Source organism: Argiope bruennichi, chromosome 2 (assembly GCF_947563725.1).
Source record: "Argiope bruennichi chromosome 2, qqArgBrue1.1, whole genome shotgun sequence".
Lineage (NCBI taxonomy): Eukaryota > Metazoa > Arthropoda > Arachnida > Araneae > Araneidae > Argiope > Argiope bruennichi.
Window position 1 is genome coordinate 98477451 of NC_079152.1, and position 17588 is coordinate 98495038.

Here is a 17588-nt window from a genome sequence, read left to right on the forward strand (position 1 = left end):
TTCAAATTGATAAATTATTAGATCTATCCCTGAAAAGGAAACTACATGTCAAATGAGGCAACATGTTTAAATCTATTTTGAATATTATTGAATAATATATTCAAAACAAAAAATATTCATAAATATTTGAATATAATATATTCTAGTTTCAATATAATGAGAACTACTACCAGTACACTATGATAAGCAAAGAAATAATATAATAAAACTAAAATAATATCTATTGAATAGCAAATGAAAAATTTCAAACCAGCTGATTCATAAAGATATTAGAGAAGAATAATGAAATTTAATTGAAAAATATCTATAAGTTTGAATTAAAAAAGGGGAAATAGTTAAAAAAATTTATATAAAACTACATTTACACATTTAACGAAAACATCCCAATGAATTATTATTGGAAGCAGTAAAATGAAAATGAAACATTCTATTATATATATATATATATATATATAACAGACTAGCAGACCCGGCCACTCGTTGCTGTGGCTAAGGTTTTTGTTATATTACATAGTAGTAAACTATTCAAGGGAAACGGTAGGAGAACACCAGTCATGGGGACCACCATGCTTTTTTACACAGATGCCATTTGTAAAAAAAAACATGGGGACATCCATGATTGATTTTCTACTACCGTTGATATTGAGCAAAAATCAATACAAAAAAAAAAATAATTTAAATTTATTTATTTTTTGTTTTCAAGTTTGTAACAAATAAGTACATTACAAAGTTGTTAGTAAAAAACACGTAACACTTAAACTTATAAATGAGGTAGGTAGGGCAGATAGTTTTAAATCTTTTATTAATGTTTATTAATAAAAGATTTAAAACTATCTTAATGTTTATTATTTTGAATTATAAATACTTTTAATTTCAATTTAATTTAGCACTAATCGGTGCACAATATTTTGGGTTAACCTGTCTTTAGCTAACTCAAATAGATTTGACGGTTTTCCTACACGTGAACATGCAACATATAGTTGCCCATGAAAAAAACATGGATTTTCCAAATCTAAACCACAAATGGACATTGTTTGGCCTTGAGACTTATTTATAGACATGGTAAAAGCTAAACGAATTGGAAACTGTAACCTTTTGAAGGGTATAGTAGATTCTGATGGTATCATCGGAACACGTGGCAACAGGACCACTTCTCCTTTAAACTTTCCAATTAAAATGGTAGCTTCAAGTATATTTCCGGTGATCTTTTTGATGACTAAACGCGTACCGTTGCATAATCGAGATGGATTCAAATTACGCAGGAGAATAATACGTGAACCAATCTTTAATCGAAGGTTATGTGGTTAATTTCGTCAACATCAACATTTTTGGCTGCCAAAATAGCCCGATAACTGAGCCAGTTATGATTGAAGTAATTACTCTGTATATCCGGAAAAATACTCTGAATCAATTCATTTTTTCCCTGAAGAACAGTACAGAAATTGTCTGGCAGTTTAATGCATTGCGTATTTGGTTGCAGTTCTATTTTACCGTTCCCAATATCTAGTAATTGTTCAGAAAATATTTGTGCTGATGGATCATTTTGCAATTGTACGCGCATGTTTATGGCCAATCTAAGTGTTTCAACACTTCGCCATAAGAATGATTGTTTTAAACATGCATTTTAATTAAAGATTGTTCAACAATGAAGCCCTAATAATTAAAAAGCAAGAAGAATTGCACTGTATTACTTTTACTATAATATGAATTCAATTTAAACTTCAGTCTAAATAACACGTGGTCGGCTATGCTAATACCAAAAATTGAAAAAGTAAGAACAATTGAATTTCATTGTATTGCGTTTACTACGAAATAAATTTAACTTATACTTTAGATATCCGATAACTTAACTTAATCGGAATTCATTCAAAACGAAAAGTAATAATTATCCGTGTGCACCTCCAAGTATTTTTCCAAACTTCTTTATAATTAAAAAAAAAGCAGAATTTTAGTATGCTGTATTAATCAGTGATCCGTTAAAACGTTTGTAATTAATCATTTTCAAATAAAATATCTTATTTCTGAGAATTGCCACCGTACACAGTAATACAAAATTCAAACATAAGATCGTGATACTTTATCCGTTGCAATGTATCAAATTTATTGTATAAATTAAAAAATAATTGTGGAAAATGATATCTTATTCCTGAGAAACGTTTTCGGATAGGATCAGAAATAATTCGAACATTCGGATTCGAAACGTAACGCAAATGCGTGAGTTTTTCTACGCTAGTTGGGGTAACTCTATGCAGATTAGAAATTTTTAATTTCCTTTATTCTGTTTTATTTTAATTCAAAAGTACTTAAGAATGAATCTGAAAGATCGATTTATTAACAATGTTTAATTTTAAATGCATCAAACATTAAAAAAAATAAATAGAATCGTTTTAAATAATCAGCCGAAAAATCTTAAGCCTAGCCTCATGACTGTTGGGGAAAAAAAAAAAAAAAAAAAAAAAACTGAAGCCGTACTCATTTGGCGGTGGGGAAAATGAAACGATTTTTTTGGCGGGAAAGTAGAGTTTTTAATTAATAATTAAAATTCTAATTAAAAATTCAAAAAAAGGGCTATCCTATCTTTTAAGTTAGATCAAACTGCACACGGTGTGCAAATTTGATTAAAATCGGTTAAGTAGTTTAGGAGTCCATCGCGGACAAACAACGTGACACGTAATTTATATATATTAAGATAAGATTGGCGGTGCGGAAAATGAAACGATTTTTTTGGCGGGAAAGTAGAGTTTTTAATTAATAATTAAAATTCTAATTAAAAATTCAAAAAAAAGGGCTATCCTATCTTTTAAGTTAGATCAAACTGCACACGGTGTGCAAATTTGATTAAAATCGGTTAAGCAGTTTAGGAGTCCATCGCGGACAAACAACGTGACACGTAATTTATATATATTAAGATAAGATTGGCGGTGCGGAAAATGAAACGATTTTTTTGGCGGGAAAGTAGAGTTTTTAATTAATAATTAAAATTCTAATTAAAAATTCAAAAAAAAGGGCTATCCTATCTTTTAAGTTAGATCAAACTGCACACGGTGTGCAAATTTGATTAAAATCGGTTAAGTAGTTTAGGAGTCCATCGCGGACAAACAACGTGACACGTAATTTATATATATTAAGATTTTAGTTTAAAACAACATGCAAAAGAAACATAATTTTATATTATTAATAGATCATAGAAAATGAATAAAAGCTGAAATGTAATCAAGATAATTTAAAATAGAGAAAATATACGTTACCACAAGAGCAAGCTTAGCATCACCTTTAGCATTTGTAAGTGGCAATTCACATATACACAATAAATATCCAGGATTTGAATCTGCATCATTAACATCAAAACTGTCAAGAAGCTCATTGGGATCTAATGTTAAAAACTGTGAAAAATATTAAGGAATCATAAATCCGAGCATATTTTAGTTTTATATTCAGTCCCACAATAAGAATTTCTATTTTTTTCTTTTGTTATTTCACAGTGAGGAACAAAATCTATGTGCCATTTTTATTGAATTAATGAGAAGAGAGTGTTGTAAAAATAATAAATCAATCAATCAAAGAAACAAAAAGTACACATACATGCATTCACACATCTTGTATCTTCTTCTTTCCTTTAAAAAGTAAGGAAAATAAAAATGATTTTTATTACCAGTTTTTAATCACTAATTTATATGGAAAATGATCCTTGAAATAAATTTATTTATTTTTTAAAAGACTGTAATGTGAAGTTACAATGCTTATTGATATATATGTTTGAGCTCATTCAAGAGAAATCTGCATAGAATTTCTGTAACAGAATATGATATTTTAATATTTGAACTTTATTAACTAAATAATTATGCATACACATTTTAATACAGATTAATAAATATAATTTAAGTAAGAAAGTCTTCATTTAGTTTGAAGACTTACATTATATGGATACACTTATTAAAAATACAAACACTCATGCTAATTTATTAAATGCTAAAAAAATTACTCATGCTAGAGAAACAAAAAAATTAAACAAAATTAATTAATGAGAGTATCAAGAATACAAAGGATATCTTCACCAATTAATGTGGATTTTGTATATAATGCATCCAGTTTCCTGACAAATAATTCATTTTTGTTTTGCCCAGCAGCTTTTAGAGCAGCAGACTCTGCTTGCTTAATCACCCCAACTTTATATCCTTTTGATACCAGTTGCTTCACATAAAAATAAAGTCGCTGAGTTGGAATTATTGCAGACATAAAATTATGATTTTTGAAGCAACCTATATTGCAAAGTTCAGATACAATCTGCAAAGAAAATAATATGCAACTTTTAGTATGTATTTAGTTTAAAATTGCTTTAAACAAATAATATTTTCCTCTTTTAAGATAAAAGTTACTAAGTTCAAAATCGCATTTAGAGATATCGCTAATTTAAACTTTAGACCTGTTATGAAAAATAGCAAAATCATTTTACATGCCTGTAACTTTCAAGACACATTTATTAATGATCAGATAGCTGCTTTACATAATTAAACAACAAAATGAAATTACTACTCGGCTGCTGTAGTCCATCAGAATTTTTTTTTTTTTAACTTAGTGACTTGATAGCCAAAATATGTTGCTTCTATGACTTCTTTTGAATCAGTATTAATTATTTAAGTAAACTTATTTGCTTAAATACTCAGTTTAATTTATCTGTATAAATACAAGCTTTGTATTAGTATTGTTAGCATAGAAAAATAAATTGTTAATTATAATTTATTATTATATTTTAATGCATTGCATTAGCTATTTTTTGCCTAATAAGTTGCCTTTAATATTTACACGTAATCAGTAATTCATGTCACTGCAACAAACAATTATAGTAAAAATAGACATTTGTCTCAGTACAACCTGATTATATATATATATATATATATGTATGTATATAAATCAGTTTAATTTTCAGAGTAATTTTTTTGGTTTGACTCTGGATTTTGATTTTAGAGGTTTTTGTACTTGATGGGACTCAATTTTTACATAACTGAATAAGATCACTATATTTCTGTTCAGAGATTGGAAAGGGAAAAGTAGAAGCCTTTGAAAGTTAAGGAATACTTAAATGCCCTCGACCAATGACATTTATTTTTGAGTAATTCCTCTTATATCCACATTTATAAATTTCTTTATCACATGCCACTCTTTTTGTTAAATGAATTGACATCATTTGTTTCTATTTCATGTTATTTGAGTTTCATTGTGTCATCAACAATTTTTGGTCATCTAGCTGCGACTTCAAAGATTATCTAAAGCAATTATTATACTACTTTCAGAAGTTGTAAGATATGATTATGTCCTTTTAATGCCTGACACAAATGTAGTGAATCCAGTAAAAGTCTAAGTGAACTTGATGGCTTTTACCATACAGAGCAGGTGCCCAAAAGACTTAAAGAAAAACAGACATCTCTATGACTCAACAATGGAAAATTAAAGAAGTTAACAAGTTATAAAAGAGTATAGAGAATTAATTGGAAACGGCAATGAGGTATATATCTCAAAATCAAAAATTTTACACACTGTATTTAATGATGAATGATGATGATATGTTACTTTTATAAAAATATATTACTTATTTTTATAAAAGGCTTATTATTAGAATTTAAAAGAAGATAACTGATACAAATAAATGCATACAAAAATTATTTTAAACTATCATATTTAAAAAAAAAATGAATACATCAAAAAAATAAATCAATTTTACTTCAGCATCTTTTCCAAAGAATCGATATTTGTAGCCACATTCTAATAATAATAAAGCATCAGGATATTTATTTCGGAATTCTAAATATTGTTTTTCCAGTGCAGTGTACCTTAAAAAAAAAAAAAAATTAGTAATTTATAATGAAAAGTAGAAAATATTTTAACTATATATATATATATATGTGAATAAGTAAAAGACTTACTTAATAGATTTATCAGCTTTCGTTTTGACAGCATCTTTGTTTAAATCTATTCCAATCGGCTGTTCATTATGAAAAGAATCTTCAGTTTCTAAATATTTTTCATCAATATTTAAATTTTTGTTGCAGAAATCCTCATTTGATGAATATATACTTGAAAATTTTTCATCTTTTGCAACTTTTTGGAAAACGAATGTTTGCAGTTTTTCTGAAACTGAATCAGAGATGCTGCATCTTTTTGAAGAATTGGATTCATGCTGAAACTTGTTTTCAAAAGTTTCTTGTTGAAGTTTTGGAATCTTTTTTAAAGGAGATGAACCCTACATGGAAGAAAAATCAATACTTATTTTCAATCTTTAAAATAACAAACATATATTTATCAAAAACAGTTCATAAAATATTCCTGTAAATTATAATAAATTCATCCTTAATTCCAAATCTTACTGAAATTCTGATATACCTAATAAGTATTGGGAAACAATGTAATTTGAGACTGAGATGCAAACTAAGTTTCAATTACTCTCTATTAAATAAATGAATGGTTTTAATTATTTTATACTATAGTTGTACTTTTAAATATGTGTCAGGTTCAACTGACAGTAAATGTTGAAATTTTAAATGCATTTGATTATATAGAAACTAGGCAAATGAATATATTTGTATAGATAATTTTTTTTTTTTTGGAAGCGTCAAATAACAAAGCATTGTTGATCTAATTTACTCCTTCTTCACACTGAGCATATCATGCAATCATAGAAATAAGAAGTGAAGTATAGAAGATGTAAAATGAATTATTTTCAAAACAGCTTTTATTCTTTGGAAGTAAAAATTTTTATTATATTTTTTCTATTTTCTATTCCGTTTCTTTTATGTTCAATTTATTTTATTAGAAATCATCCCTTTGCCTAAGAGATTATAATTTTCTCATATAGCCTTATTAACTTATCAATTAAATTAGATCAGAGGAGAAAAATAAAGAAAAATCAATAATCTCAGCATCCTTACTCCCCAAAAAGATAATTTATTTAAAAAATTAAAATTTACACTTCAAAAATTCAATAATTTAATAAGGATATTTTTATGCCTCTAAAACTTTACAGATTTATAAAAAGACGCAAAAATAATAACAGTAAAATATAATAACTATATTTCAATTAATGAGATAATATATACCTGAAAAGGCACATTATCAAGTTAATCATTAAATCAAAACATGCTATTGCCATACATTTAAAAAAAATGTGCCCTTATTTTCATTTATTATGCTATTTATTTTAAAATAGTATTAAGTAGCATAAAACTATATTGTTGATTACTAAATAAAATAAAAGTGTTATTGTTTCTATTGATTTGACCAAAAATTATAATAATGGATACTAAACCCAAAAAATAAACTATAGCTACTAAAAGCATATAAATTTTATAAAATTTTCTGGTAAATTATTTATGACCTGTTGATATATATAGCATTGCTAGGGATGAAATTATCTTCATGTTTTTTTTTTTTAAATGAAAAATAACATTTATAACTAAGACTAAAGTTATTATATCAGATTAGTGAAATAATCATGGTTAAGAATCATAAGGGTGAAAATAAAAATACATTATATTTGATGGTATCTCAATATATAAATTAGATTTCAAAAGTATCAATCTCTCTCTCTCAAAGTTAAAAAAAAAAATCACAATGTATTTTAATAATTTTTAAAAATTGCAAAAAGTTTTTTTTGTAAATTAAAAAAAAAAAAATAACCTGATGATACAAAATTTAGATAATTGTTGTGCTCTGCAACTTAAATGTATGTTTATAACAAAGAATATTAGCAGATTTCATTCTCTATGAAATATTAACAGTATATATTCAAGTTTTGAGTCAATTCTAGTCACAGGACAACTGAAAACAATTTTCGGATTAAAAGAAGCATTTTTAAGAAATAAGGCAAAATATATCTTATTTAAATAGCTCAATTTCCCCAAATTTCGGTTATCATGAGTTTACCAGGAAAAAAATTGGTTGTCATTCAATCTTGGGTTTTTAAAAATCATCTTAGTCATTTCATGTCACAGATACATTTAAAAAAAAAGGTTTTCTTTATTTCATTAACAAAAACTATTTATGACATTAATTGAATACAACAGTAAGAAATTTCCATTCAAAAACTTTATTTACACATGAATTATTTCTTTTTTAAAAATCTAAATTTAATTGTGTATAATTTGATGATAGCATCTGAATTATTCCTGCAATAATTAATGTCTGCATCAGAAATCCTTTAAGAATTAATGCAATTTATTACACAACTATTTAAAAGTAATTCTGTTTGGTTGATTAAAGGTAAACAGAAAGAGCACAGATCAAAAATTTAAAAATACATATAACAGTAAAATAATAATTAAAAAAATTTAAAATTATGAAAAAAAAAAATATTTACGTTATTGAAACCATTTGCACATCGCTTCATTAAAGACGATGTTGGGTAATTTGAGTCTGATATAAAATATTTTGAAATCGTAGACTGACTATTTTTTGAAGAATTCTTGACCTTTTTGTTTGGCATTCTATTAATCTATTGTAGATATGAAAAAATACTTCTGTAATTTATTTGTTTAGAATTAAATTGTTTTAAAAATTATTATGAGAATGATTAAAATAAAAAAAAATGGGTAATGAAACGAAAATTTCATTATTTAAATAAATTCACAGTCGAATTCCCCTTTCCATAAAAAACTCACTTTGTTTATTTATATTTTCAAATTTATTTTTCATTTCACTTCAGTTTAATCACTGTAGAGTTTTTTTATTTGTGCATGTGAATTACTCTAAAGTCTTTAATTGGATTAACTATATGAGATAGAGTATGAAGACTCTACAATTCAGTTATCTATATAATAAGGTTAAATTTAATAAAAATGATAAATAGATTAACATTCTTATTTACTTAACATTTTTGGAATTTTAATTTTAATTAAATGTCGGCAATTCATGCCTTATTCAGTTTCTGCTTTGTGGCATTCTATCTTACATTGAAGTTAAGTTTCGATGTTATGAAGTCGTAATTTGTCGTCTGCTGATATTTTATATTTAAAATAAATTTAAAATTATATTCTTAATTTGAAAAGATGGGATCGAGTGCAATTACTGCAATTTCTATTGGTTTATGTTTGGTGCTAGTTTCTGTATATTTTGCATCGGATTCTTACCGTATTTTCCAAAATATACTTGTTACTACTGGACTAAATGAAAATTCTTATGTGAAAAGGGCTTTGAACTTCCTTGAACTAAATGAGGAAAATCAGGATTCACTTAAATCAAAAAGTCATGTAAAGGAAGATGCTAAAAGTTCTCAATTACTTCTTACACCGGAAGAATTAAAATTATACAATGGAGGACCGGACAGTAAAGGTTTATATTTAGCAATATTGGGTGAAGTTTTTGATGTGCAAAAAGGGGCGCAGCATTATAAACCTGGAGGAGGATATGGTTTTTTCGCCGGTTTGTATACTAAATGATTTAATTATCGTGACAAAAAATACTTGTAAAGAAAATAAATACTAAATAAATGATTTTCTGGAATAAAAATAGAATTATGATTATTTTTTTAAAATTTAATATTTACAGTTAAAAAATATTTCAGATTTATTTTTAAATTCTTGACTTAAATGGTAACTGTTTTTATTGACAGTTTGGTTATTACTATTTCTTTAAAAATATATTACTTTTACTTTCTTAATACTATATTTGTGTATATTAATTGTCTAATGAATATTGAGAAATTAAATTGGTTTAGAATGTAAATTTGGCTGTAGGAAGTTTTATAGTACTAGCAATCAAACACTTATAATTATATGGCTTTTATTTATGATTTATAAAAAATATATCAATTGAAAATTTTTTGTATTCTCTAAAAAATTTTATTAGGTAATTTCTTTATTTTTTTAAGGACAATTTAATTTTACAAATTTTTTATTGTTTATAACATTTTGCATCACACTTTTCATTTTTGATACTTCATATTCCTCTCATCTTTATCAAATTTCTTTGGAGTTTCATCATTTTTCTTTCAGATTCTTTTAAAATGACAAGCCTAAAAATTTTTTATAATTTCTAATTTGTTGGTCATTTTTGTTTAGTAATATCTCATTCTAATAAAAATATTACAAATTATTTTCTGATAATCTTGATTGATTTAGATATTATTTATCAGGATTTAAAAAAATATATGTTTTTTAGGTAAGGATGCTTCCCGAGCTTATATTACTGGTGATTTTTCTGAAGAAGGGTTAATTGATGATGTTAGTGACCTGGATTCAAAATCTTTAGCTAGTTTAGAAGACTGGATATCATTTTATAAAGAAGAATATGAGCATGCTGGTATGTACTAATATATATATATAATATGTGTGTGTGTGTGTGTATAGTTGCTTTTAATGATAAAGGTTAAGACTATATAACTGAATGATAATTTTCATAGGTTTATAATTTTATCCTTTTTTTTTTCAGATTTAAATACATATGAAATTTAGTATTTATAAGAATATTTAATTTGCTCTATGGACTTAATCATGAACACTATGATAATCTGGTGAATATTTTCATAGAACTGAATTCATTCATGATAAATTAGTTTTAAATATCAAATATAGCTAAAACACTCTTGTTCTTAAATTATCTTTTCTAGATGCATTCCTTACTTTATTTATTAAACTATATCTGATAATTAGAATATTCCCTTATGATACATGTCAGATATGCATGCAATTTTAGAATTTTGTTTTAACTTGTTATTGATGAGTCTTTAACCCTCCAAAATTTTAAAACAGTTTATTTTTAATATCTTATTCTGAAATTGTAATATTTCCATCGTGTGTTATGAATCAATGAGATGAAATTTTCTAAATTTGGTTTAAATTTCATATGCATAGTATGTCTATTTTATGTGCCTGAAAAATTGGATGTTTTGTAAGTGTCATTCAATATTTCATTTGAATTGATATTTTTTACTTTATTTAATTTATCATGGATATGTTACCAAGTTTCCTACACAAGGATTTTATATACTTAATCATATTCTTCCATTTTAGGAAAATTAATTGGCAGATATTATAATAAAAATGGTGAACCAACTAAAGAATTATTATCAATAAAACAAAAGATGAATTCAGTGAAAGAGAATAAATATACTGAATCAAAAAATAAAGAAGTTTTTCCTCCTTGTAATTCTGAATGGAGCAAAGAAAAAGGAAGCAGAGTTTGGTGTACTAAAAAAAGGTAATATTGATACAACTTTTTTTTTTTTTTTCATATAATGGTGTATGTATACTGTTCCTTTGAAAATGTTTTTCAGAATTTTGAATTCATTTGAGAAAAGCATCAAATTGTTATATTAAGTTTAAATTCTTATTGATAATGAAAAAAATCTGTACATGTGAAATCATCTGTATCTTTTTTCTTTTTAAAAAAGTTCTTTATAAGGTTTTACTTTATTTAGAAATATGCATCTGTTGCTTATCTGCATTTACTTTTTACATTTACACATTTTTTTTTTTATTTATGTGTATGAAGCAGTTCTAAATAATTCTGAAATAAAGGAAGAATTATGAGCTAGCCATTAATCTGTTTATGAGATTGTATGTGATAAAAATGAAACATTGATTCAAATAGTTAATCTGAAGTTTTTAATGTTATTATGATAGAATATATTTCTTACTATAGATAATGAATGCATACACTTAGTAAAGATTAAAATCATGAATCACACATCAAAATAAATAAATAAAAAAGGTGACATATTATGTTATTGATTATTTTATTTTTATACAAAAAAAAAAAAAAAAAAAAATTGATGCTGATAAAAAATTTCATATATCTGAATTTTTTAATGTAGTTCAGCATTATCTGAAGTAATATGCAAGTATATAGAGTCAGATTTTGTAGTAAGATTCAGTGATGTGGAAAGTTAAGAGTTATATAATATTAAAAGTAAGCGGTCTTTAATTTTCTGCATTGATAATTCTTTATTTGGTTTTGATAAAGTTATTCTGCAAGTGAATCTGTATTTCATATGTTCATTGAATTTGGTTGAAAGAAAGAAAAACAAAGTGTCTTAACTGATCCCTTCTATGATTTATTGGAGAATGTATAGCTCATAAGTCATACATTTTGTATACATATATATTTTTCAATCTTTGGATATCTATAATATAAGTTCTCTCTGATTAATAAATAACTTATCAACTGAAACCCATAAATCCATAAATTCTTCAGCAATTTTTGTTAAATGCATAATATAAGATACAAATTTATTGCTTTAAAAATTGCTGCGTTAAAATATGGGTTCCATGAATATTGAAGTGCTAATTATAGAATTTTTATAAAAAATTTTTTGTTACTTGTTGGAAAATTCTTATCCTGAAGAGTGGTCCAAATATGATCAGTAAATAAATTAAAGTATAACTAACTGTTTGAGGTAATATATATAAACCACTCTAATTTACCTGAAGGCATATGGTTAAAATGAATCACTAGAAAACTATGATCCAATCATTCAACTTAACTGTATGTCTTCAAGTGTGATGAGATGGCTCAAATTTTGTATCTGGAAGAATTATAATTGCTTTATTTGATTTATTGATTGTGTTTGGGGAGATGAAAAATTATTTTCTATGCAATTTATATAAAACCATATTCTAATTTTTAATTTAAATTATAAGAAAATTGCTTTTACATTGTTTACTATATTTCATTTCCTGATATTCAGTATCTGCATTTTTGTTTCAGTGGAGGAATAGATCGTGAATGGGTAGGAGTACCACGAGAACTTCATACTCAAGGAAAAGATCCTCGTTGTGTATGTGTGAAGAATTTTGGACCATCTTCTTCTGATCCCAATGCACAACAGCATAAAAATAATGGTGATTTGGATCATCCTGATTTAAAAGAGTATCCTGGATGCCCTTCATCATCTGAAACTTGTGCTGTTGCTCATCCTTAATTTGATCCACTACAATGATTTGTTGTCAAAAGAATTCCAGCCAATCAATTTATATACATGAATCTTATTTTGTATTTTGGTGTGAATGCTTTTTTGAATGTGTCATGGATTGTTGATCATTGTGCTATGTATTCATATGTCCAAGTCAGGAAGCACTGAGAATGATGCAAATATTTTGATATATTTTTATATTTTATAATATAAATATTTGAATTAACTAGTTGTATATTTTAGGAAAATTCTGTTTTGCTCTTTCTTTGAGTTTTTTTTTTGTTTTTTTAAAAACAATTTTATTGTTAGAAATTGTACATAAAAATGTTATTTTAAAAATCCTTCATCCCTCTATTGCCATTTACTCCTTTATGATTTTTGTACTTTTTAAAGAAAAATTCTTTAGATAAAGATACTTGTTTCAGTTAAATAAATCAATAAAAATTGTTATTAAAATTTCTGTTGTGCTATTATTTAATATACACAGTACAACATAATTGTAAATGTAATATTCATTTTAAATGGATATTCATAATATAATATTCATATTGACAGGAATTATTATCAATTCTCAATTCAAACCTGACTTCACTACAGTAATGCCAAACATTATCCATTTATTCTTTAATATAAAATGGATTATTGGAATCACTTGTAGTTGAATAGATAATTAAATATTATATGTTACTATATTAAATTTAATTACACTGTTGGCAGTTTAAAATGCATTATTTAAATAAAATTTATACTGTGGATGTTATTAATGAATTAATATTATTTGTTAATCCCTATTACAAAATAATGTTGATATGAATTCAAAGTTTGGTTGAATAGTAATGTGTGCCATTAAGTGGAATGAAATTTTTTTGGTAGTTGGAATTTTGTTACAGAATTTTTTTTAAATATTAAAGATTTGAATGTTTTTTGTATATAGTTGTTCTTTTTGAGTATCTATGTGTATTTGCAATTAAGTTATAAGAAACCAAAACCAAAACTCAACCCAACAACTACCGAGGGAAGAACAGGAAACACCATTTCTGCGTACCTTCTTTTTTAGTCATCACTGATACGCACACACATACTAGAATGATACATTTCTAAAAATCGGGATTATTTTGGAGGCGACACAGCGTCCTCTTTCAGAAAAAGAATTCTTAACACTATGTGAATTAAAATTAACTTTCAATATATCTGTTTATATATATATATACTTAGTCAAGTTTGATTGTAGAACCAATTGAATATATATATATATAAAGTGGACCTATGTGATTGCATTAAATGCGGTTAGTGAAAGAATTCAATCTTAATTTTTTTTTTTTCTACTTCATGTGTTCACTTTCAGTGACAGTAACTTTTTAAAATATATCTTCTTGGGATTTTTTTTTTTATATTTACCTGTTATGGAATATTACTGGCACTAAAGATTTATCATTTTTTGGTTTAATTATTACTGAAATGACCTTCCTGAAATTTGGCACTCATTCATACAGATTATTTGTCTTATTGTTATATATAATATTAAAATAGTATAAAGACAGCAAATTTTAAAAAGTTTTAAAGGGGATATTTAACTTTTATATAGAAGTTTCCTTTTCCATTTCACAGCACTTCTTTATTTTCTGGTAATTTATTTTCTTTCTCTTTCTGTATGTGTATAATATTTCAGTATGAGAATATTAGCGAAACTTTTTCACTTTTGTTTTAAATCATTAGCAGTGTTGAATAAGCATCATCATATTTTTTTGTCAATCAAAAACGTTTGGAAATTTTTATTTTGTTTCTGCAATTATTGCTATGATGTGTTAATTAATTGGATGCTGAATCTATTTTTAAAAAAATTAAAAATATATTTGGAATGCTTTTATTTGATAAAGCTATATTTCACTTAAATGACCAATCTTAATTTGATGAAGACATTTGGGAATTATGCATTGTTCCTGCTTTTTATAAAATAAATTTTAAACTTTAAAAAAAAAATGAACTTTTTTTTTCTATCTGGTAATATATAATAAATTTTATGCTTTGCTTTCCACTTTTGAATTAAGTATATACTGTGCATATTATGAAGCAGCATTTAAAAAATTCATTTGCATAAAACACATAGTGGTTAAAAAGCACAGAAGGAAACTTTTATTTTTATTTAGTAATGAATGAAATGCCACGCCACTTTATGTAGTTGTTCGTAAAATGCAATGACGTGGCATAAATAGTAAGGAGTAATAATAGAAATATTATTCACTAATAAAAAGCAATGCACTGGAAACCGCATAAAAGGGAAAGACAAATAATGCTATTTCTCACTCAACCAGCTATTTATCTTGCAATTAATGCTTACATTTCGTTAAGACAATGGAAAATCTAATTTATTTAATTTTATTTAAATTATCAATTACAATTAATTCTTTAATTATTGTTGTATAGTTTGCTGATATTATAAAATTTAGCTGTTTGAAAATGATAGTCTAGTAAATGATATATAATTTTCCTTTCGATATGTGACCTTTTATTAGTTAAGTTAAGTGAAGTACTCGTCTATATTCTCACATATTTCTACTAGGGCATGCATTTTGTGTGCGATATTGAGAAGAGAATCAAGTATGAATTTTGATCTTTTGCTCGTAATGGATTGTTTCGAAAATTTGATATACAATTTTCTTGTCTTATTTCCTATATCAAATTTCATTTATTTTATTGAGCGTGTTCACACGTTTACAAAGAGACAAAAAAGCAGATAATCCATCCCTTGATGAAGTTATTTCAGTTGTGGTGTGGTACAGAAATTATGTGCTAAAATTCAACTTGTTGCCTTTTTGATTTACCATGTACATGTTGATACGAGTAGAAATGTCGACAGACGATGATGAGTTTTGATCCGAAATTCGATATAGATCTAGTGATCAAGTCTTATGCAGAATTTCATTTATTTGGTTCTTTGAGTTTTGGAGTTTTCTTGTTCATATATACACATATGAAAGACAAGCTTCTCTTAAACGGATTTTTTTTCCTCCAAAATTTGATTGAAATCTGCAATTTTCAACAATTACATTCGTTGTATCAAATTTCAGTTGTCTGTCTAATTTTATATTACGTATAGATAAACAGACAAAATTCCTAAGATGTTTTTTTTCTGAATCCGTAAAACATTAAATTCATTAAAATTTTCAATCGTATTTTTTAAAAAATTACAATACTTTAATTTTGTAAACTTTTATACACACACGTACAAAAAAAAAAAAAAAAAAAAGTCTTTTTTGGGAGAAGAGTGACTTTAAAAAATTAAATAAGGATAGAATTTTCAGTTGAATTTATTTTGTTTAAAACAAGTTCTAGTTGCTCTAATATTTTTTGAAGATCTTGCAAGCAGTAAAATATGTTGCCACCGTTATGTAAAAACTTTTTGCAACAATTGTCTAAGAAAATGTTCTTTGTTTCGATATTTTATATCTGTAAAAATTATACCGTCAGCAAATAACTGAACACTTTTCCATTATAACACAATCATTTATTTATATTCAACTGTACATTTATAATAACATTTACAAATGCTATCTTTTACTCATCACAGTTGGGTAACTCATTCTACATAATCTTTCATCTTATAACAAACGAAGCTCTCATAACATTTCCTTTCTAGATAACAATATAGACAATATTGTTCTACATCACATACATGAAGAGACACAGAAGAAATACACATTTTGACATTTATAATGACGCAGATTATATTTTCACACAAATGGAAGAAAAAAAAAATATTTTTCTTCAAAGCAAATGATTTTTTTTTTTAAAAAAAAAAATGTTAAATCTCCATTTCTGAAGAAAAAGCTTTGCCATTTTACTTTAAATGGAACTTTCTTTTCCAAACAATTACATTTGATATTGATTATTTATCTATCAATTAATATTATTAAAAGAAATAGATTATGGAATAGGCGCCTTTTATTCGATTGGAGCTAAAAATGCAATAGTTTATTTATGATTATTTAATTTTAGTATCATGATTTTTTTTGCGGGTATTATTTTGTTCTTTTTACTTATAATTGTATGCTAATCTGTATCGTTTTAGAATGTAACTTTAATCTTTTTATTTATTATAATATTTGTTCTATTTTATCTTATTGGCGCCAACAGCGGCTACTTATAGTAAACCACTTATAGGACTTAGTAGAAGGCTATGATACAAGTTACACCATATTATTACAGACTCTAAATTATTTATCATGCATGATACATGTTTCATTTGCTGAAAAATAACTTCATTACAATTATGTATATATATATATATATATATATATCCATTGTACGTCTGCAGCCTGACATCAATTACAAAAACTTTCTTTTACTTAAAGATGCATTAAAAGCTGCAAAATTCTTATGCTTTGTGCCCTTGACCAGTGTGAAGTTTTTATTACATTTAATTGCCTATCATAAAAGATGAGGAAACTTTAAATTTTCTTTGCAAATTATTGTGTTACCGTTTGAAAAAAGAATTTAGAAAAGGTTAATTATTGTTTGTAGGTGAAAAAAGGCTAACCGAAAAAGATTTTATTCGCGCGTAACGGATATATATGGAAGTGGCTTTCATCATCTATTGGCAAGAATAATATAATTTAATTTATCTCAAATATTAATTTTACAAATGTTTTTATTATTTTGTATTTTCAAATTGCTTAGATCAGAATAT

The 17588-nt window shown here is 25.5% G+C and overlaps 2 protein-coding genes across 2 annotated transcripts in view; one reads left to right on the forward strand and one right to left on the reverse strand.

Annotated features, from left to right (window-relative positions):
* The window catches only part of LOC129961961 (DNA mismatch repair protein Msh3-like), a 32880-nt gene extending 24239 nt beyond the window's left edge, over positions 1 to 8641 (reverse strand). The window contains exons 1-5 of the mRNA XM_056075610.1: positions 8351 to 8641; positions 5922 to 6238; positions 5720 to 5828; positions 4049 to 4284; positions 3249 to 3384 (exon numbers count right to left, since the gene is read on the reverse strand). Of these exons, the coding sequence (XP_055931585.1) occupies positions 3249 to 3384; positions 4049 to 4284; positions 5720 to 5828; positions 5922 to 6238; positions 8351 to 8476 (924 nt within the window). The 5' untranslated portion in view covers positions 8477 to 8641. The remainder of the gene's footprint in view (positions 1 to 3248; positions 3385 to 4048; positions 4285 to 5719; positions 5829 to 5921; positions 6239 to 8350) is intronic.
* Positions 8642 to 8942: 301 nt separating this feature from the next.
* Positions 8943 to 13318, forward strand: LOC129962099 (neuferricin-like). Its single transcript, XM_056075824.1, has 4 exons — positions 8943 to 9411; positions 10150 to 10290; positions 11001 to 11187; positions 12697 to 13318. Exons 1-4 carry the CDS (start codon positions 9039 to 9041, stop codon positions 12908 to 12910), a joined length of 915 nt encoding a protein of 304 aa, XP_055931799.1. The 5' UTR covers positions 8943 to 9038; the 3' UTR covers positions 12911 to 13318.
* The last annotated feature ends 4270 nt before the right edge of the window (positions 13319 to 17588 follow it).